The sequence below is a fragment of the Salvelinus alpinus genome, chromosome 9, assembly GCF_045679555.1.
Source record: "Salvelinus alpinus chromosome 9, SLU_Salpinus.1, whole genome shotgun sequence".
Classification (NCBI taxonomy): Eukaryota; Metazoa; Chordata; class Actinopteri; order Salmoniformes; family Salmonidae; genus Salvelinus; species Salvelinus alpinus.
In genome coordinates this window covers 36,445,175-36,467,857 of record NC_092094.1, presented here as the reverse complement: position 1 = coordinate 36,467,857, position 22,683 = coordinate 36,445,175, and the positions used below count along the sequence as shown (strand labels likewise).

At 39.8% G+C, this 22,683-nt stretch overlaps 1 protein-coding gene across 2 annotated transcripts; it reads right to left on the bottom strand.

Moving 5' to 3' along the window:
• Positions 1 to 1,625: 1,625 nt before the first annotated feature.
• On the bottom strand, positions 1,626 to 22,608 carry LOC139584726 (choline kinase alpha-like). 2 transcript variants are annotated; one of them, XM_071416887.1, is made up of 12 exons: positions 21,184 to 22,608; positions 20,659 to 20,767; positions 14,860 to 14,913; positions 10,724 to 10,837; positions 7,968 to 8,101; positions 7,318 to 7,422; positions 6,956 to 7,014; positions 5,975 to 6,062; positions 5,081 to 5,189; positions 4,871 to 4,977; positions 4,362 to 4,443; positions 1,626 to 3,987 (listed from the first exon to the last, which is right to left on the bottom strand). In XM_071416887.1, exons 1-12 carry the CDS (start codon positions 21,417 to 21,419, stop codon positions 3,928 to 3,930), a joined length of 1,257 nt encoding a protein of 418 aa, XP_071272988.1. In that variant the 5' UTR covers positions 21,420 to 22,608; the 3' UTR covers positions 1,626 to 3,927. The 2 variants fall into 2 exon arrangements, with proteins under 2 accessions (XP_071272988.1, XP_071272989.1); XM_071416888.1 differs by lacking the exon at positions 14,860 to 14,913.
• Between the last annotated feature and the right edge of the window lie 75 nt (positions 22,609 to 22,683).

Here is a 22,683-nt window from a genome sequence, read left to right as displayed (position 1 = left end):
ATTCACTACCCTCTGTAGCGCCTTATGGTCGGATGCCAAGCAGTTGCCATACCAAGCGGGGATGTAGCCAGTCAAGATGCTCTCAATGGTGCAGCTGTGTGTAGAGGGTCAGCGTGGCGGATGCGTTGTTGCCTACCCTCAACACCTGGGGGCGGTCCGTCAGGAAGCCCCTGGCAGACAGACCTCAGGTTATTGTGAGGGCTACACATCACACATCATTCTCTCCTGTTGAACACTTTCCAAATCCCACACATTACCATCTTTGAGGCAGAGTTAGAGATGAGCCATAGACCCATCTCCACCTCAATAAAAGCTGTCTTTGTCAAGGACAGGTCTCTGGCTCACTTCTGTGCCTTCCATTCTCCCTGATTAGTATTTTCTGCTACTGCAGCACAGCACTTGCCCTTCAAATATCCCTCCAACTGTATAGAAGAACTTCCAATTGGCCAGAGATACATGTCCAATTAGCCTGGCAGAAAAGGCAGAGAAAAGGGCATTTGAAGAGCACCAGATGTAACACAAAGAAAGTCATCGGTAACATACTCTGTAAAGTACATCAGATAAACATGATGAAATATAGATTGGAGTAAAAATGTATTCATAGAAACACTGCAATTCCACAGGGCAGGAGTATCAATCTTCATCTGTTTACACTTAAAGTAATAGGCTCTGCCTTTCTTTGAAGTTTCTAGAGACCTTGTGTCTATCGTGAAACTACACCCATTTAAATGATAACACAAACATGTTTTTAGCTGAGGAATGTGATTCTGTGCTCATCCCTGCATGTGCCCAGTAGTCACACCATGATGGGGTCAACAAGAAAAGACAAGGCCAGATCAGATGTGGTGCTGGCATGTCAGCTAAGGTCAACAGGCAGGGGTTGTATTTTAAAACAACAAGGACCACCTGGAGCAAATGTTTTTGTATTCTGCTCCCAGCTGTAGATTAGAGCCATTCTCCCACCGATATTCTGGCAGCTCTGTGAGATGTTTCCTTTGTAGCGTTAGTTTGAACTGGTTGAACGTAGATCAAAGTCTTTATCAGTGTCATTAGAATAGTCGAACCTCTGTGTCCTGGAGAATATAATACCTTTAACCCCATTTGTCACCTCAGAGAGATCAGTGTGCAAAAGAGCCAAAGAAGAGGAGAGGAGATGGTGACATGACCACAAAAACACACAGTAGTTACATAATCGCCGAGGACAACGTGGCATGTGCCATAAACTGATGAAAGCAACAAGATGAAAGATGTGTCATTGGAAGTGAATGTACAACTGCTTTGTAGAAGGAAGGCAAGGTTTAGAGGAATGACATAACATGTGACTGTCAGCCTATTCTGAGTCATCTTATCCAGTCATCCAATTGAACTCTAATTGTTCATACACTTATCATTGATCCAGCACTTTGTCTACTTATTAACATACATCATGTCCAGTAATTGACCATGATGGTGCTAGCCACACACAACGCATAACAGTTATGATAGGAACTACAGTATTTCTTATTATGTTATCTCTCCTTTGGTTTTTTTGACAGAGATTAAACAATGTGATTGGCGCAAATCTACGGTACAATGTCAGTTAATCATATTTTCCCCTCAGTTATACACACTGATTTGCAAGAATACACATTTTATTTCTTTATCTTTATTGTAGCACTTGTGCAAAGCAGTAGAAGGTACAGTAAATGTATATAATGAACTTGCCATAGTGGTACATTTTCAAATGACTTTACCCGTGCTATTTACAAGGGAAGAATTTATACGGTACATATTTTCTTCTTTTAGTGTATATCTGCATAGCTATCTTTATAGGTAAGCAAGGCTAAACGTTTGCACTCACAAAATAGAGTAGTTGGGATCCTTTCACAGCATATACAAATTGGACATTCAGTTCAATTATCCATAAGATTACAATATACATAATCAACAATATTCAGTGTAATGTAGAGGAGTTCCTTCTTCCCTTAAGTTTTGATAATCAATCACATTTTATTTGATCTCTGTATTGAATGGCAAGACATGAAATACAGCAAGGATATACTCAGAAAACTGTATGTGACACTGTGAATTACATTTCCATTTGACAACAGTTAGATCAATTCTTATTTTATTGTCTCAAACGAATAATATAGCATGAAAGAGAGGTGTAATGTATATACAAATATACACAACATATACCTGAAAATGGAATGTAGTTGATCACACAATAATGATATAGCAGGTGTTGAGAAAACAGGAGTGAGATGTGTTTCAACAAGGAAAGAGACAACTTTCTTATTAAGAAAAATACATATTCCATTTAAGGAAAACATTTAAAACGTTATCCTTAAAAATGCAACTGGTCAGGAAAGTGCCACTAATCTCGCTCCCAGGCTAATAACGTATGAGCATTGGGAAGAAGTGTCTGGTGAATGCGATTGAAGTGCCACTGACATTGTAGCCTACGCAACAATGTAATTTCAAAGTGAAGGTTCATATTTGTTTCAATATTATATTAACCAGATTAAATAAACATGTTTACATAAAACAAATAGAATGATGAAATACAGAATAGAAATTCATATTAAAACAGCACTAATTATCACAGTTCAGTTATGAATTTTTCACACAAAAAAAGTTAAGTAAATATTTCCAGTCCCCAAACACATTCTAAATATATCATTATACACATTAAAAACCTCTACATGAGGATTTTTTTACAACTTATTTACAGTTCTTCTCACAACTTCATCTGCAACTGTTTACTCCAGCTGAATAGCACAGTAAGCATCTCTAATGTTTTTCTGTTTGAGTTAAAGCTGAGAGCTTTCCTGTTTGCCATTTCCTTACTTATCCAATGTACTATCTGTGATATATTCAATCAATCAATCAAATGTATTTATAAAGCCCTTCTTACATCAGCTGATGTCACAAAGTGCTGTACAGAAACCCAGCCTAAAACCCCAAACAGCAAGCAATGCAGGTGTAGAAGGACCTGCATTTTCATTATGAATATATCTGTTTGAATACCAATAACATTTCAATGACCTATTCAGAGCTGATACTCTTACTCTACACAATCCGCAGAAATGGTAAGTACAGAGTAGGGTTGTGAGGTTACCATTACTACAACCCTTTTGGGTTTTTTCGGCTGTCCGCATAGGAGAACCCTTTGAAGAACCCTTTTTTCGAAGAGTATACTGTGTTTCAGGTCACATTTATCAGATTATATTTACAGTACTGCAGGTGGGGAATGCTGTTAGCCAGAGACCCACCCATCTAATTGGTGGCTCCAAATATTTCCATATGTAAATTATCTTAGAGGACTTTTTGTTGATAAAGAATGAAGGAAAACTGACATGTATAGCATGGATGCAAAAAAACTAACAATCAATTGAAACAGAGTTTAGTTATTTGGAGTATGTTTTGAACCTTGCTTTTATGTCACAGAAAATGTACTATTGCCGTTGGGTCACAGATAAGAGATTACTGGGTTTTCAATAAGCAAGGTTTTTAAGGATCATTGAGACTTCTGTTCTTTTTAGCTACGCCAGAACATTTCCAAACAGGAATGGACTTCCTGGAGATGTAACTTACACCTCCTTTCAGAATGAAGATTTTTATCCCTGTCTTAATCTTCCTGATGTTCTTTGAAGAAAAGACAGGGCAAGAACAATCTTGACCCTGTGAGCGTGTGTAATATTAGGAGCGTAGTAATGTGCAAACACTGAGCAGCAATGCATGGGGCATAATTCAACACCAAACCAGATATTCATGGTTTCACTTTGGTCCATGCGATACCAACTGTAGCGAGCGTTTAATTCCCAAAGCACAGGTTCGCCATTAAAGCATGGTCCTACACCCTGATTGCCTGTCTGCATTATTTTCAATTAAGCGCTGTTAATCCATTCATCCTCCACCTCCTTGTTACAGTATGTGGTCCCTCGCTTAGACCCCCAAGCTCCGCTTCTGCTCAAAGTATGCATCAAACCTGGCCATGGCATACTCCTGTGGACAGACAAAGGAAAGAAAAATGAAAATCCGAGAGAAAAGGAATCAAAATGAAAATCCGCCTCGCACAGTATGTGTGTCAGTTATATATATTTCAGCAAAGAAAGGAAATATAACAGAGATAATCTTTATCAGGTTGACCATGGAAAATATTTGTGTATAGTTCAGAGTAGTCTGTGAGACCAAACATAGCAAGGAACACACTGACAGTGCTTTCTGATTGTCTGGGTATAAATTGTATGCTTCCATTTCCTGTCTTATGCAATATGCACTTCTCATTTATTTTGTTTGAGGGAGAATGGCTGTGTTGTTTATATCACACATATAAATGTGTAAAACAAAGGCATGGCAACCAGATAATGGACACTCACCATGTACCCAAACTCAATGGTGGAGATTCTCGCCTGGATCATCGACCACAGACCCCAAAAGAAGTGCGAAGCCAGAGCAAACCTGTGTAATTACCAACAGACAAATGTTTTAATAAAACAGTGGACGAGCACAATGGCAGTATGGTCCATTAAACATACATATGGGTGAACTGAGAAAACCTTTGGTCCACAGCAACGGCCACATGGAAATATGTTATTTCATCACTACTGGACTGATTGCAGAGTTTTATTTCCCAGGGAGCATTTTACAGTAACCAAGAGGCCCAGTCTGAGGGGTTCATTATTATTATGATTTACTGCTGCTCTCTCAACCTAAGGCCATTCTAAGTACTAAACCACAGGTGTCCTCAGAGTTGTAAAAAAAACAGTAAGTCAACTTGTCCTCATGTGTCATGATGACTCATATGGTGTGTCAGAGACACGTGAGCAATTTCACCCCTCATTCACATTCCAGCGAAAAGCCTTGGCCACTTCAACTTGGTACTCACCTGTTGGCTTCCACAAACAGCTCCTCTTTGAGTTTCATCTGGTCTTCAGCGCTCTGGTTCTCAAATCCCTGCTCAGTCTCTGACAGGTAGCTTTCAATGAAATGTAGCTGAAAGGAGGAACATCACAATGTTATTGGCTGTCTTTTGCCTAGAGAGCCACTCATTCAGATTCAGACGACAAAAAGTCTTCATACTGTCATCCTTACTCACCTGTTGGGCTTTAGTGGGATAATTATTTGAGTTGACATGGAAAAATGGGAACTTGTCATTTGTATAGTCATACATCCATTCACAGAAGTGGTTTCCTATGTCAAATCCCCTGAAAACACAAAATATGGAGAGAAAAAACATTAACAATGATATCACATTTGCCAGGTCAGCAGTCCTGTCAGTTACACCTGATATTTGATAATCTTATTTTCAATGTTGCAGAACTGAACATTCTTGCAATGTACATTGAATTGCCACATGGATTGAGGATTACGATTGTTTGGGCTCTTTTCCTTGTATGCCCAAATGAAAACTAGGGCTGCAGTAAACTGTTACCATAGCAAAGGAAGAGAAATATGAGATGATTTCTCACAAAGGGAACGAAACATGACAAATACAAAATACCAGGGTAAATTCCTTCCATCAATAGCTGTGTTGCAGCAGACATTACATTAGAGTTCCTATGAATATTTCATGAGGCAGAAGCTGTGAATTATGAATGTGAAGGAATATGGTTGGAGAACAGTCACGGGAGCTTTGGGAATCCACTGTTAGATTCTGTGCATAAAGCTAGCTGGATGATTAGATTGAACAGGTTGTCTGGCTCTGCCCCACCAGCCCAGTCTGCTTGATTCCAGAGACTCAGACACACTCAGAAGGGTGAAAGAATGTGACAATGGATCGGCCATGGGGGGTATGATTTACTGTCTGCCGAGACAGTGTCACCTTGGATAGACACAGCCCTCCCACATCGTACAGTGTGGCCAATGTTTACTGGCTCTTAGACACCCAAAATGTTGTACATTCACTACAATTTGTGACCAAAGTATTTGAATCGGTTGTAAAGGGGATGATTACAGTATACACTGACTAGTGCCCTGAGCATGAACACACCTGTAATTGTAGCTGCTGTATTCAAAGTCAATCAGCATGAGCTTCTGTCTGTCAGTGCCTTCACAACCACTGAGGAGAAGGATATTTCCTAAAGGATGAGCAAATAATTATTACACCACACACACATACATACACACAGTACAAAACATTAGTAAGGGATTTCAAAGATTTTCTTCACTAGCTTTATACAAACTGCAATACTTTGCCTAACAGTGGCCTAGCACATTTTCGCGGGGTCCCCGTAAGGTTCGAGCATGGGCAAACCCCCACAAAAACATGGGGCATAGAGAAAAATTTGCAGTTTTATAGCTAATGTCATGCTATTCTACACATTTTGCCATGAGGCTGAGAGAAAATTCAGCAGCTTTAAAGCTAATTTCCTGTCATAGGGTTGGCCCCCTGTGGGGGTGTGTGCTATGCCAGTGTACATCCCTGTGTATACACTTCCCATCCGAAACAAATCAGAACAGTTAGTGCATATATTATGACAACATTTTATTGGTTTTGGTCTTTGGCCAGGTTTTTTTCGGCTGTTTGTGCACACTACATTTTTTCTCGAGGCAAGCCGAAAATCTACACCCGTTCGTCAGTTATTGGTCAACAGTAGGGATTCTTCAATGAAGTGTTTGTTGCCATTCAACGATAGACAACTTGTTTTCATGCAAATTTTTTCACCTGAGAAATACTTCACCAAACATAAAAATTAAATAAAATAAAATTCTGCGACTAAGATCTCTGCAAAAATGGACAAATTTATGACAGATTTCTTGAGTTATCTTAGATTCATTCTGACTATTTTCAGGAAGTGTATACTGGCTACAGAGTCTCAATATGGACAAACAGTACTATTGTCGCTTTTTCCATGTTTTTCAAGCGACGGTCTTTTAAGGGAGTATGCAAGCACACTCGTTCGGTTCGCCTAGCTGAGTTTGGCAAGTTGCCAGCCAAACCGAAGCATGCAGAATCCTTCAGACCCCTTACCTTCTTGACAGTCATTGTGGCAGAAAACCACAGGGGAATGAGTGGAGTCCAGCAAAGACCTACAGAGACGAACAAGCCATATTTAAGCAGGTAAAAAGCAGGAGATATAAGTCCACTAATTCACTGTTTACCCCCAAAAACAGGATGCAAAATGCCAGAACATATTTCAACCATATTTTAATATAATTATTGGTTTATTGTTGTTGACTGGATTCCACACCAATTTAGTGGAAAACACCATATGACTAGTACATAACTAAGTTACTGCATATACATGTAATCATGTCCGTTCATGTGTGCTTAGTCTAAATACTGTTGTGTACGTTATGCAGGGACCAGGGTGGATGTGATGTGGGCCTTACTTGAGATTCTCCATCTCCTGGGGCAGGTTACAGCTCATCAGACGGGCAAACTTGAGCATGTGGGACTCCCTGGTGAAGGTGAGTCTCATCACCTGGTTCAGGTACCTGTGGATGGGGGAAAACATCAGGACAGTCAGGGTACTGTATGTATGGGAACACTGGGATACAAGCCGTTGTAGAGTTTATAGATAAGACAGATATCACTATTTTATCACAGCGATGCACTTATGTTTACACAGCACTCGTACAAATCACACATTATTTTGCTGACAAGCAACTTTTCCTCTGTGATTTACCTGAAACTATCCTCAGACCACGAAGCAGGTCACTCTGATAAGTGAATCCCTTTAACAACTTAAATGCCTTAAGTGTAAGCAAAGAAGACATTCATAAAACACATCAAAGAGGGGGCAAAAAAAATTGACCAAGACTGTTATTGATGTGTAGTTTTACTCTACAAATGCCATAGGAAAACATAATTCCTCTCTGTTATCCTCAAACCAGGTGACTTGAGAATCGACCAACAAAAGCAAACTAGCTAACCATTTTGTAAGAGGATATATGTGTGACAGCTAATGTTTGTTTGGAGCGTTCAGTGAGGTCAAGTTAGGCAAAGAGGATTTACAGTTTCTAATAAGATACCAACTCACTTGTCAATAGTTCCAAACAGCCATTTGGGCTCCTTGTTGAAAGGCATCCTCATACCATGGAACTTGGCCATCTTCTCAGCTATTTCAGCAGATATGCTAGGCATGCTCAGCTCATCCGTGTCCAGTTTACGACTCTATTAACACAAAGAGGTCAAGGAAGTAAGGTCTACAAGTCTTAGCTGAATACAGGTTGTCTTCATTCCCCTCCCGCTGACAGCTTTATATGCAACAATAAGCAGAAACACCATTACCAATAGACTGCTGACAGTGTTGTCAAAAAGAATGGAGGGTATAACCAGTTCCATTGCCCTTCGGCCCTCTAATTTGCTCACTGTCAACCTGACAGTTTAAGATCTTATCAAAGAGGAAGATGTTTAAAGGCCACTCGCTTGACCTCTGGATTCTTGGTCTATGAGTACTAGTGAATAACTCAAATGTTTCATTTTTACTGCTATTCTCAAAAATGATTAATAATATACAGGCCATTTCATTAACCCTGTGGGGATCTTCATGCACTATTGACCTCAGTGAGAAGAAGAAGAAGGTAAGTCACAGGCTATACATTACCAGTCAAAAGTTAGGACACACCTACTCATTCAAGGGTTTTTCTTTATTTGTACTATTTTCTACATTGTAGAATAATAGTGAAGACATGAACACTATGAAATAACACAGATGGTATCATGTAGTAACCAACAAAGTGTTAAACAAATCAAAACTTCTTCAAAGTAGCCAACTTTTGCCTTGATGACAGCTTTGCACACTCTTGGCATTCTCTCAACCAGCTTCACCTGGAATGCTTTTCCAATAGTCTTGAAGGAGTTCCCACATATGCTGAGCACTTGTTGGCTGCTTTCCTTCACTCTGCGGTCCAACTCATCCCAAACCATCTCAATTGGGTTGAGGTTGGGGGATTGTGGAGGCCAGGTCATCTGATGCAGCACTCCATCATTCTCCTTCTTGGTCAAATAGCCCTTACACAGCCTGGAGGTGTGTTGTGTCATTGTCCTGTTGAAAAACAAATTATAGTCCCACTAAGCGCAAACCAGATGGGATGGTGTATGGCTACAGAATATGGTGGCAGTCATGCTGGTAAAGTGTGCCTTGAATTCTAAATAAATCACAGACAGTGTGACCAGCAAAGCACCCCCACACATCACACCTCTTCCTCCATGCTTCACGGTGGAAACCACACATGCAGAGATCATCCGTTCACATACTCTGTGTCTCACAAAGACACAGCGGTTGGAAACAAAAATCTAAAATTTGGACTCATCAGACCAAGGGACAGATTTCCACCGGTCTAATGTCCATTGCTTGTGTTTATTGGCCCAAGCAAGTCTCTTCTTCTTATTGGTGTCCTTTAGTAGTGTTTCCCCCCCCCCCCCGCAATTTGACAATGAAGGCCTGATTCACGCAGTCTCCTCTGAACAGTTGCTGTTGAGATATGTCTGTTACTTGAACTCTGTGAAGCATTTATTTGAGCTGCAATTTCTGAGGCTGGTAACGCTAATGAACTTACCCTCCGCAGCAGAGGTAACTCTGGGTCTTCCTTTCCTGTGGCGGTCCTCATGAGAGCCAGTTTCATCATAGCGCTTGATGGTTTTTGTGACTGCACTTGAAGAAACTTTCAAAGGTCTTGAATTTTTTACATTTTGATTTGTTTAACACTTTTTTGGTTCCTACATGATTCCATATGTGTTATTTCATAGTTTTGATGTCTTCACTATTATTCTACACTGTAGAAAATAGTAAAATAAATAAAAACCCTGCAATGAGTAGGTGTGTCCAAACTTTTGACGAGTACTGTATATCAGCATAATTTTCTAAACGTGGCTTAGCCTTTTGGCATATTCACTAACACTGTTATGGCAGCGATAATGATGACACTACGCTGTCATTGTAATGATGCATCTATTAAGATAGCTAAATATGAGCTCTTGCATAGCATGCCATGCGTGAGCTATAGATATGCTATGGATTTATTTAACTAACCTTTAATAATGTGGTTGGGACCTGTTATAACACGTTCATGAAATGCCTATAGATGTGTAATAAACGTGTTATGGATAGTCAAAGTAAATCGTTACCCACTTGAGTAAATGAGGGATACAAAGTATATTGAAAGCAGGTGCTTCTACACAGGTGTGGTCACTGAGTTAATTAAACAATTAACATCCCATCATGCTTAGGGTCATGTATAAAAATGCCCAGTTGCCCATTATTTTCGCTACCATGGCTAGAAGAGGAAATCTCAGTGACTCTCAAAGGAGCATAGGGGATTTACAGTGTGCGTGTGTGTGTGTTTATTTTATTTTGGCAGTTACCTGTACATTATACAAGCAAAACTCGTGATTCAGATAGAACATGACTATTCTGATGGTCTGTACCGATTTAAATTCAAACTGTCTAGACTAGGTGTGGGTTGAATTTAGCAAGAGAACTCTCGCTATGGGAGAATGCCTGGGCAACGTGGGCGTGGACGTGGGCAATTGACCAAGAATACTCTCGCTAGCACAAAGTGTTAAATTACATAACTTCAAGCTATTTTTGCCACTTTAAGAAGGGAATAGATTTAGCATGGTTCATGTATTCCCTTTAATATCAATTAAACACACATCATTGAACAAAACACACACAGACACAGATCCAGACACCTATACGCACGCATGCACACAAGCAAGCATGCAATCACATAGTCATTAATGATTTTTTCCCCTCTATCAATGATTATCACTCCACATAGAGTAACTTACAGGGACAAACTGCTCCAGTCTGCCCTGAGGGAAGATGCCAAAGAGTTTGGGCCCAAGCTCCCGCTCAGCCAGAATGGCAAACATCACACTCTCCAGCACCATGGCCTCAGCACCCTGCAGACACAGAGAACAGGAATTAGCATTCACACAAACAGATAGGTGATTGAGAGAAAGTTGTGGTTGTTGACTTCTCCTATTAAACCTTGTGATTGTCAGTCACTGCTGCCTTGCACAATCAACCCCGTCCTTAGAAATGATGAGGTTAAATGACTTAGTCATTGGTTAATGTTTTCATGGCAACCGGACGTGAGGACAATTAATAGGATGAGCTGGATGACTGCAGCCAAACTGTGGTCCATTGTTAGCTGGAACTGTCCATAACTACCACCATCAGGTGGGGGTCAGTAGGACATAAACTCATTCAATTACATAGGACTAAATGAGGAACAGCTTAGACAGAGGAAGCTGATGATGAGCACATGACCTTGCGGCTGTCTGGAAGAGATGGGAGTGTTTTTTCCAGGGATCTAGCATTCACAATTGATAAATCAACTATACACATCCAGATCTTTGAGGCATGTTAACTGTAAAATGGCTACCTCAATTAAACAAATTACATTCCCAACTCTGTCAGTGAATTGGCAGATATTTTCGTCCGTCATGGTGGTAGGTTTAAAAGCAGATTTGGACCAGACAGGGGAGAATTGAGTTGCGTTCCACATGATGAGAATGATAAAACAAGGGGCCAATTGTACTGAGAGAGGCAGAGCCTGCCAACAGCATCAATCAGTAATTGTGGCTGCTTAACCGAAGAAGACACCTGGGATTTTCTACTGGGGAGTAAAAATGGTGGCAGGAGCAATTATCTGAGGCTAGTGCTCTGATATAGGTAGAATTCAAAAGATAGGCCCACAAAAAATGATGTTAACTTACAAATAAATCTATGTTAACACTTATAAATACAGGGTCCTTGTTACTGTGTAGTTATTAATGAAAGTACATTAAAAACTATTGCCAATAAAAACTATTTCCAATGTTACACTGTACAGTAGTAACTCTAATCATAACCCATAGCACTGGGTGCAATTCAAATGGTGCCCTTATCTAAGTCTAGTGTAACCTGCTATGAGCTGGCAGTGACCTGTGGACTCTGACAGTTGGCCAAGGAATGCGCTAAGTGGTGCACTTCAAAGTGGCTTGGCGCTTCCTGTCGGAAAACAGATAGGAGGAAAACAGATCATAGTAGTGCATTGCTTATGAGCTGTTGTATGCACTGTGGACTGACCTCATATGACTATAGACATGGGAAAAACATTATTAGTCAATAATCAATGACAACATGGGGGTATTCTATAGTCCTCATCTAAGATAGCTTTCCCTTTAGTCAAAAGACAGATATTGTGATCCATCTTTAGGTACAGTATATCCACTGTGTGGATGTCTTGCCTTAAAAGGGGTGAGACCCATCAACCACAGACAATATACGTATATGAAACCATAATGACCCTTGGTTTGGCAGACCTAAAAGAAAAAATAGGCCATACTCTGCAAAGTATTCATATACATTGACACATTTACAGATGGGCTCTGTAGTGCTGTTGGATGCCAAATGCAAATCTGCTCAACGTATTATCTCTGTTATCATGATCATCCTGACACACATCGTGGCATGTAGATCTATGTGTTCAGTGCATTTCTATGTCCAGAAAGTCCCTCTAAAAGTGGGTCAGCAGCCAGCCTCAGTTTCCCAATGACTTTTATTTAACCTTCTATGACCTATTTCTATGACCTATATCCCTAACAGGTTGCTTGTCAAATTAAACTGACTAAGTAGCCTACTTTTCAGGTTAATAATCTGCAATGCTATCTACTGGTCTGTTGACATTGTTGTGGAATTGTTCAGCATTCCATTCCGCCAACCTTCCTCATTATTGAAAAAAAGAAAAAGTGAATTTTTGAATGGCTATCACTTCCTTTGTTGCAACTCAATATATGATTTGTAAATTGAAAAACTTGATTACATTTATTCTGTGAAACAGGAAGGGAAACAATGAAGTGTCCCTTTCAGCAGGATGCCATAGTCCACTGTGGCCTGTCCTAATGTTAACACTACTATCCTGAGAAATGGAAGGAAATCACACTTCCTCAAAAACACTACCGAGGTCCATGTTTCATAATGTTGACAAAACAATGTATTTGGAAAAACATGTCACTTTTCTAGCCTTAGATTTGTTTCCCTGTAGCTCTGACGTGGATATCTGTGCATTCGGATAACAAGACAGATAGCAATAATGAACTCAATCAGTAGTACCCATGGCCATGGGTAATGAGTACCTCCATTGACTGAAAATAAGATTGATCATACTCCACCACCTTAAAAAAATCATTGTTGACAATTGTGTGAATGAACTCCGTAGTTTCACAACGCTCTCACCTTCTGTAATATAAATGAAGCATGAATAGTTTCAATGCTAATTTGAAAGTTCTGCTAAAAACACATTAACAGTAGGTTCAATGTCACAGTACCATCCCCTGAATACCACTTCCCCTCCCTCTACCCCCTGTGTACCATGGCTACGGTCACATGACCATGGGAGAGTAGCTGTGGGGATTTTCCAGTTGAAGCTCCAGTTATGAGCAATGTTCCCTCATTACTGTGCGCAAGCAGAATAAATATCAGACCACCTAGAGAAGCACAAGATTGAACCTCTCAACTTTCTAGAGTTTCCCCCATTAGTTAACACTATCAACGTTTCCCTTTATTGTGGAAATTTCTTTCAATGTAACATACCGAAACGAAACGAACTATGCAAGACTTAGTATGCAAAACTAACTATGCAAGAGATTTTGTTGTAGGTAGAACGCATCGGAGTAGAATTCTATTACTACCCATACTATCTACACAGACCGGTGCGGCATAACCAATCAGAGCTGCAGTAGGCCTATATGCAAATAGACCATTGCCATATATGGTCCTATGACATTTACTGTACTTTGAACTGGACTGTTTACGCTTGTTTTGAGATTAAAGAGAGAGGTGCATGTAGCCACTTGTGCACATTTTGTTAATATCCTTTGGTAGTTAGTGAGTTATTAGTCCAGTTATATATCATTTGTAGTCAGCAATAGGGAAGTGATTGCTACATTTCTAGCCATCTTTGAAAAGCAAGTCAGTTAAATAGCTTTTTTTGTCTTAAAGGGGCAGTGTTGTATGTTCACACAGGCTTGAATAAGCTAAGTAGCCAATAGGCAGAGGGTAGCATAATTTGTCTGATTCTCTGTAATAATGGTTTAGGCCTACATTATGATCAAATAGCCACAGTAGCCTCCTTGGCCACTGTTAAAACTCTAACTTAAAGTGGGTACAGCCTCAGTGTTCACAGTAAACACGCACTGGAAGTTGCACAGAATTTTCACAACGTTCAAATTTGCGCTCAGCAGATCTAAAATTTGCTCAGTGCTGAAAAAACGTTGAGGGAACATTTGTTATGAGTGGTGTGTTCACTATTACTGGAATTAGTCATCATATAAAAGGTGAGAGTCTATAGTGAAGTATGCCACGTTGTTCTCAAACTGTATTCTGAAAACCTAATGGGCAATCTTGTTGTCAATTTGAACTTGTTTCGAGACAATATAGTGAAAAAGCCATGAACATGCAAATGACGGCTAAGGAGCAGTGAGGTTTACGAGGGGACAGACTGGCTAGCCAAGCTAGGATTAGCCTCTATGGAATCAAACTCTATGTGACTCTCATGCAAAAGATAGTAATTGCAGATTTACGCTATAACATCATGAATATTAATGTTTACCCTCTTTTTATCATCAACTGACTAACAGAGGTCACCTAAATCCAAAGAGATGACTCAACAGTGCTATTTTTTACACCATTTTACATCATCCAGTTGGGAGAAAGGTCTGGGATTGACATTTTTCAAAGTGATCACTAAGTCCATTGGCAATTACTAAAACCTGTAATGCTAAACTATACAGACTAATTTGATCACAGACTCCAGAAAATGTATACAAAAACATAGTTTCGAGGCCAGAACAATGACACATGCTGTGGGGTCATTCACAATCAGATAGCAAATCTAACTAATAGTCTGGGTAAATCACCTTTGCCATTAGTTACTTACTTGAAAGAGATTTTCTTTGTTTGACTGTCTGGGCTCCCCCTTATTACAGGACATCTATCAATGAAAGAAAAAGCAAGAAACTAACCATGAGTACATGTATTTTCTCAAAAGACACATCATGCTACATAGCATTCTCACAAAGGGACAATGACAGAGTACAGTATAGTCCCCAAGTCTGACGGCCAAAAAGGCAATAGGAAAACTCTCAGTGCCTACTTCTTGTCAATAGGGGGGCGCTGTTTTCACTTTGGAAAAAATCATGCCCAATTTAAACGGCCTCGTACTCTATTCTAGATCATACACTATGCATATTATTATTACTATTGGATAGAAAACACTCTCAAGTTTCTAAAACTGTTTGAATTATATCTGTGAGTAAAACAGAACTCATTTTGCAGCAAACTTCCATACAGGAAGTGAAAAATCTGAAAACTATGCTCTGTTCCAGGGCCTGCCTATTCAATTGCCTAATATTTATCGATATGCATGCACTTCATACGCCTTCCACTAGATGTCAACAGGCAGTGGAAGGTGGAATGGGGTGTCTAGCTTGATCTGAGGCCGAACAAGAGCTTTTGGAGTGATAGGTCTGGAAATTTCTTTGTCTTCTCTGGCGCGCGAAGTACGTCGACATTGGCTTCTGAAAAGCGTTCGGTATACACGGCAGATATCTCCGGCTCTGATTTTATTTGATACATGTGATAATAACTTCGTAAAGTATGTTTTTTCAACCGAGTTTTATCAGATTATTCAACGTTTATTGGGACTTTTGGAGTTTTCCGTTCTTTGCGTCGAGAGAAACTGGGAACGTCATCAACATTGGCTAGCATTGTGGCACGAATTCGACAGGAGAAAAGGACATTCTAAAACCAAACAACGATTTATTCTCGACCTAGGACTCCTTGTACAAGATTCTGATGGAAGCTCAACAAAAGTAAGAACAATTTATGATGTTATTTCGTATTTCTGTGGAAAATGTTGATTCCTATTCTCTGCCGTTTTGGCGGGCGCTGTCTCGCAATAACGCAAGCTGTTTGTTATGGTAAAGTTATTTTTAAAAATCTAACACGGCGGTTGCATTAAGAACCAGTGTATCTTTCATTTGCCATACAACAAGTATTTTTATGTAAAGTTTATGATGAGTTCTTTGGTCAGATTAGGTGAGTGTCCAAAATAGCTCCGGACATTCTGGTGAATCGATGCTACATATTCACAATGTACAACCACGGTTTGCAGCTCTAAATATGCACATTTTCGAACAAAACATAAGTGTATTGTATAACCTGATGTTATAAGACTGTCATCTGATGAAGTTGGTCAAGGTTAGTGATTAATTTTATATCTTTTGCTGGTTTTTGCGAATGCTATCTATGCGGTGAATAAATGCGGTTGTGTGTTTGGCTATTGTGGTAAGCTAATATAATGCTATATTGTGTTTTCGCTGTAAAACACTTAAAAATTCGGAAATATTGGCTGGATTCACAAGATGTTTATCTTTCATTTGCTGTACACCATGTATTTTTCATAAATGTTCTATGATGAGTATTTAGGTATTTCACGTTGCTCTCTGTAATTATTCTGGCTGCTTTGGTGATATTTTTGATGGTAGCTGCAATGTAAAACTATGATTTATACCTCAAATATGCACATTTTCGAACAAAACATAAGTGTATTGTATAACATGTTATAAGACTGTCATCTGATGAAGTTGTTTCTTGGTTAGTGACTAATTATATCTATATTTGGTCGGTTTTGTGATAGCTACCTATGCGGTAGAAACATGGTGAAAATATGCGGTTGAGTCTTTGGCTATTGTGGTTAGCTAATAGAAATACATAGTGTTTTCGCTGTAAAACATTTTAAAAATCGGAAATGATGGCTGGATTCACAAGATATTTATCTTTCATTTGCTGTATTGGACTTGTGATTTCAAGATATTTATATGCTATTATTTACTTGTGGCGTTATGCTAGGCTATGCTAGTCAGCTTTTACTGATGAGGATGCTCCCGGATCCGGGATGGGTGTTTAGTAAAGGTTAACAACCTTCTTGTTAAAGAAACAAACTCTCGCTCTCTCTGAAAGGCATCTATTATCTCCTGATCAAGGCAGCTGGCACTGACTGTATGCTTTGGCATAAAATGCAGATATTGACATTGTTGTCCTATCTATGAACTAGCACTTTTAATATTTTCTCCTCTGAGGAAACTCAGTTACTCAACGAATTTCTGAGTTATTAATTAAATTAGGTAATTGATAAGAGCACAGTGTATTTTATCTGTGCATGTGCTAGCACCAGCTTAGCGAACCTCCCTCTGTAGCGCGACTGAAGTGAGTTCGGAACAACTGAATGTATGCGTGCGTCTTAGAAATCGTTTTCACATATAAACTTTACATGTCCGAACTCAGATTCAAATATTCTTCCCAAAAATAACATTGTCGCTGTGGAAGAAGGTTGATTTTGATTACCAATGTTCTGCATTTATCAGTGCCACCAGGTTGCCTGATTTCATGTGTCCATGTAAACAGGATTATTAGGGAAATCGTTCTTCTTGCAAAGCATGTAAACGGTTTAATCGAACTATGACATTAATCTGACTATCCACAATAATCACATTATTGTGTGCATGTAACCAGGTAACTACTCATATGCCGGATTGGCGCACGTTCAACAAATCTGATCTAACAAAGTGGATATTCGTCAAATCCATCATATTTCATGTATTCTAATTGGCCCACAATGTGGTAACTAAAGTCCGATTTGGATATATTTGTCTGGTTTCGCTGCATAACATTTAGAAGTGGTCTCTTTACAGGTTTAGAAGAAGTGACTGCTAAATGCTAACTCCCTTTTGTATAAGCTGGTAGCATAGCTAGCATACATAATTCGGTGGTGGTCTGGAACCTCCAGTTCCAAATGGTGTATTACTTCTTACTAGAAATGTGGCATGTCTCTTTTTATTTTCTATTTCATAGTGTTACTTCAATCATTTATCACTGAACTGTTTTAGAGCAGAGCAGTTGCTTTTGTCATCCCCATCCAACTACAGGAACATCCAGTTCTTTGTCATATACAGTGGGGAGAACAAGTATTTGATACACTGCCGATTTTGCAGGTTTTCCTACTTATAAAGCATTTAGAGGTCTGTAATTTTTATCATAGGTACACTTCAACTGTGAGAGACGGAATCTAAAACAAAAATCCAGAAAATCACATTGTATGATTTTTAAGTAATTAATTTGTATTTTATTGCATGACATAAGTATTTGATCACCTACCAACCAGTAAGATTTCCGGCTCTCACAGACCTGTTAGTTTTTCTTTACGACGCCCTCCTGTTCTCCACTCATTACCTGTATTAACTGCACCTGTTTGAACTCGTTACCTGTATAAAAGACACCTGTCCACACACTCAATCAAACAGACTCCAACCTCTCCACAATGGCCAAGACCAGAGAGCTGTGTAAGGACATCAGGGATAAAATTGTAGACCTGCACAAGGCTGGGATGGGCTACAGGACAATAGGCAAGCAGCTTGGTGAGAAGGCAACAACTGTTGGCGCAATTATTAGAAAATGGAAGAAGTTCAAGATGACGGTCAATCACCCTCGGTCTGGGGCTCCATGCAAGATCTCACCTCGTGGGGCATCAATGATCATGAGGAAGGTGAGGGATCAGCCCAGAACTACACGGCAGGACCTGGTCAATGACCTGAAGAGAGCTGGGACCACAGTCTCAAAGAAAACCATTAGTAACACACTACGCCGTCATGGATTAAAATCCTGCAGCGCACGCAAGGTCCCCCTGCTCAAGCCAGCGCATGTCCAGGCCCGTCTGAAGTTTGCCAATGACCATCTGGATGATCCAGAGGAGGAATGGGAGAAGGTCATGTGGTCTGATGAGACAAAAATAGAGCTTTTTGGTCTAAACTCCACTCGCTGTGTTTGGAGGAAGAAGAAGGATGAGTACAACCCCAAGAACACCATCCCAACTGTGAAGCATGGAGGTGGAAACATCATTCTTTGGGGATGCTTTTCTGCAAAGGGGACAGGACGACTGCACCGTATTGAGGGTAGGATGGATGGGGCCATGTATCGCGAGATCTTGGCCAACAACCTCCTTCCCTCAGTAAGAGCATTGAAGATGGGTCGTGGCTGGGTCTTCCAGAATGACAACGACCCAAAACACACAGCCAGGGCAACTAAGGAGTGGCTCCGTAAGAAGCATCTCAAGGTCCTGGAGTGGCCTAGCCAGTCTCCAGACCTGAACCCAATAGAAAATCTTTGGAGGGAGCTGAAAGTCCGTATTGCCCAGCGACAGCCCCGAAACCTGAAGGATCTGGAGAAGGTCTGTATGGAGGAGTGGGCCAAAATCCCTGCTGCAGTGTGTGCAAACCTGGTCAAGAACTACAGGAAACGTCTGATCTCTGTAATTGCAAACAAAGGTTTCTGTACCAAATATTAAGTTCTGCTTTTCTGATGTATCAAATACTTATGTCATGCAATAAAATGTTAATTAATTACTTAAAAATCATACAATGTGATTTTCTGGATTTTTGTTTTAGATTCCGTCTCTCACAGTTGAAGTGTACCTATGATAAAAATTACAGACCTCTACATGCTTTGTAAGTAGGAAAACCTGCAAAATCGGCAGTGTATCAAATACTTGTTCTCCCCACTGTATATATATATATATATATCTGGTCATCTAATTTTAGGTTAACTTGGGGTTGCCCTAACTAGTCTACCATCATGTGACCTATGAGTAATGTAGTGTTCCCCTACTGACACATCATCAGGAATGATATCATCCTGTGTCCTTTGTGTGTAGCTCATGATGCACACACTAAACAAAAATACATCACTAGTTGTTATCATTACAGCGCAACACCTTACATATTAATTGCTGTCAGGTGAGCTCCAATTAATTAATTGATTTGCACCTGGAGTTCTCTCCTTTGTATCACTATGGTATTTGACAACTTACTTCCAATATGAAAATAAAAGGATAGGAGAGGTCAAAAAAAACATTCCCCCCATATCTTCACAAGTGCATCAATTCACAAGCTGACTTCCATAACAATGTGGGTGAACTTTGTTGAGGACAATACTGAGACTTCAGGGATCGCATACTGTACCGTGTATGGTATGGTGGAATCACCTGGAAACAAGTGTGCTCAAGGCACGCTCCTTTTGGAAGGCCTACGGCAAAAAACATACGCATGTACAGCCATGGTGGTACATCACACCACAACAACAGAAACGCACGCACGCACACACACACACACACACACACACACACACACACACACACACAGCTTGAGCCACCCTAGACCATGCCATCATGTGGGTATTTGCCCCAAAGGGCATTTCAAAGATGTTTGAGGAAGAAGATAAATCTCCTTTCCCTTCTGTCCAACCCCAAATTCCAGCAGCAAAGCAAAGACCCCTTCAGCCTGTTCAGAACCTCTCAGGGAATACATGTAAGCTATGTATTTTCCTAAACTTTTATATTATCACATTCTATTATATTCTAAAGCATGACCAGAAAATCTGAGTAAATCAAATTGTACTTTCAACGGTCCAAGAGTGGACCGTTCGGTAGCCTACGCATTTAGCCTAAAGAACATTGATTACGTTTTCAGATTCAGAACCAGGAGGTTTTCAATTAAACTGAAGAGAAAAAAAGCTAAGATGTGACTGACTCACTCAACATTGAATTGTCTGTTGTCATACACACCTGTAGAAGCTAAGATGTGACTGACTCACTCAACATTGAATTGTCTGTTGTCATACACACCTGTAGAATAGCTCCATACAGACGCAAGAGGACGTTGCGGGGTTCATCACCTACACTGGTTTGGATGTCGGGTAGGGCGCAGAGGAAGAGCTTGTTGCTGAGGCCACCCCTGTCACAACGTCACAAAAAAACAAATGAAGCTCATAAAAGCGTCACATTTCCCTATCTCCAGCGTGTACACATTAGACCAATGGATGTGACGGCCTAAATTACGGTTTTATTCTAGGATAGAAAGCCCATAAATAAGAAGCGATGCTTTGAAAAAAAACACACACAATACAATCCCATATAGGCAAAGCTACCATTTTAATTTGAAATAACATTAGGTGTAATCCAGTATCAAATTCTCTGTATATTAACCGCATCATGCCACTGGCACCATCATGACCATTCATTTAAATTATAGGGCGAGAAAATGTGGCCTATATGCAGTTGCAAACGCAGTAACTCTTTATCTGTGTAGTAGGCTATATGACAACTAAATAGTGATAAATAATCGTGAAAGTCCTCAAAGAACATATCTACCTTATTATGCTGATTTGAAAATCCTCTTCTGTCACCGTTTTCCACGTACCGTGGAGAAAATCTTTGCACCATAAATACGCCTTGCGCTTCGTTTCCTGGTCGGGCTCATCCGGCCGAATGATTTCCTTGCATTCATCCTCAGTATCTGGCTGGACCTCAAGTGCGTTTTCAGTGACCAACAAACCCAAGGCCATAGAAGGGGAGGATGACACACCGTTGATAAATTTTGTCTTCATTTTGTCTTCAAATGAATACTAAATAGCGTACAGTTATGAATTAATCAGATAAAAGTAAATTTATAATTACGCAGTCTTGCGTTGAGGAAGAAAAATATACGATTTGATTTCAAGCAATGTGTCTTTAATCCCCAGCAAAACAAAAACAAGCGTCCGTTATATTCAGACAGCAGAATTAACAGGTTCGTTCCGTGGCAAGGAATGAAGACTGAAGACACACTTGCTGGTTGAGTCAGGCAATAGGCTGAAATAGAGGGGATTTGCATCTACACGTCATACTACCACACTCATTCTCTCCCCTCATTGGTTGGCACGGGCACGTCCTTTCACGAGCAAACAAAGCCAACCCAGCACCATTTCCCATGCATAATGAAAGCCTCCTTGTAGTTATTTCACAAATGATAGATAGCAAACCATTGTCCTCTTGCTATTGCTTTTATCCGTGAAAAACAATTATTCTGTTTGCCAGTGGTGGGCAGACAACTGACTTTATGCCATGCTATGAATTATGCTTTCGTTATTCAAGATCTAATTCAACAATACTTTCTATAAAACAGTTTACACCTCAACGGGAGACTTCTGGGAATTTCATATTTCCACAATGCATTTCCTACAAATGTTTTGACTATGTAATGTTTGTGCCGATCTGTGTGCACAAAAGGGTCAATTAATATGGCAAAAGCTGAGGTCAAGTCTGTGTACCCAAGGAGTAGTGTAGACTTCAAATGCTATTTGTCCCATTACCCATTCTCAAGTTGATAATCAACGTCTCTCTAAAAATACTACATATTATTTCAAGACACCCCCTACAGTTTACAAAGAATGTAGGGCAGCCATATCTGTTTTGCCTTCTTGCCAGGTCATCCTCGCAAAATAGGTTTTTAACCTCAATGGGTCTTACCTGGCTAAATAAAGGTTAAAAAAATAAAACATATCCTATAATTCAGGGAATTCACATGATCTTTGTGGGGGGCAGCAATTAAGAATGGAAACGAAATTTCCAGAAAGTTTCTGGATTTGACCACGTCTCTCTTAAAGAGCAGCGAAGTGCATCAGGTCACGAAGACATTACATTTGGAAGTACTCAAACTAATTTGAGTACTCAAACTGTAAAATAAAAACAAGAAGATTTTGTGATTTGCAAAAAAAACTAATAATAAATAATAAGCACACATTTACTATTGTTTTTCTTTTCCAAAGTAGATGAATGTTAAGAAAAACAAAGTTATAGAAAACACAGCCATGTTTTATCAAATTCAGCTGT

Excerpts from the sequence above, each read along its gene's own strand:
- LOC139584726 (XM_071416887.1), bottom strand. The coding sequence starts at position 21,419 with ATGAAGACAAAATTTATCAACGGTGTGTCATCCTCCCCTTCTATGGCC. Across the intron at positions 20,768-21,183 it reads TTTCAAATCAGCATAATAAG|GGGTGGCCTCAGCAACAAGC; the intron begins GTAGATATGTTC and ends ACGTTGTGACAG. Across the intron at positions 4,444-4,870 it reads CTGTTTGTGGAAGCCAACAG|GTTTGCTCTGGCTTCGCACT; the intron begins GTGAGTACCAAG and ends GTAATTACACAG.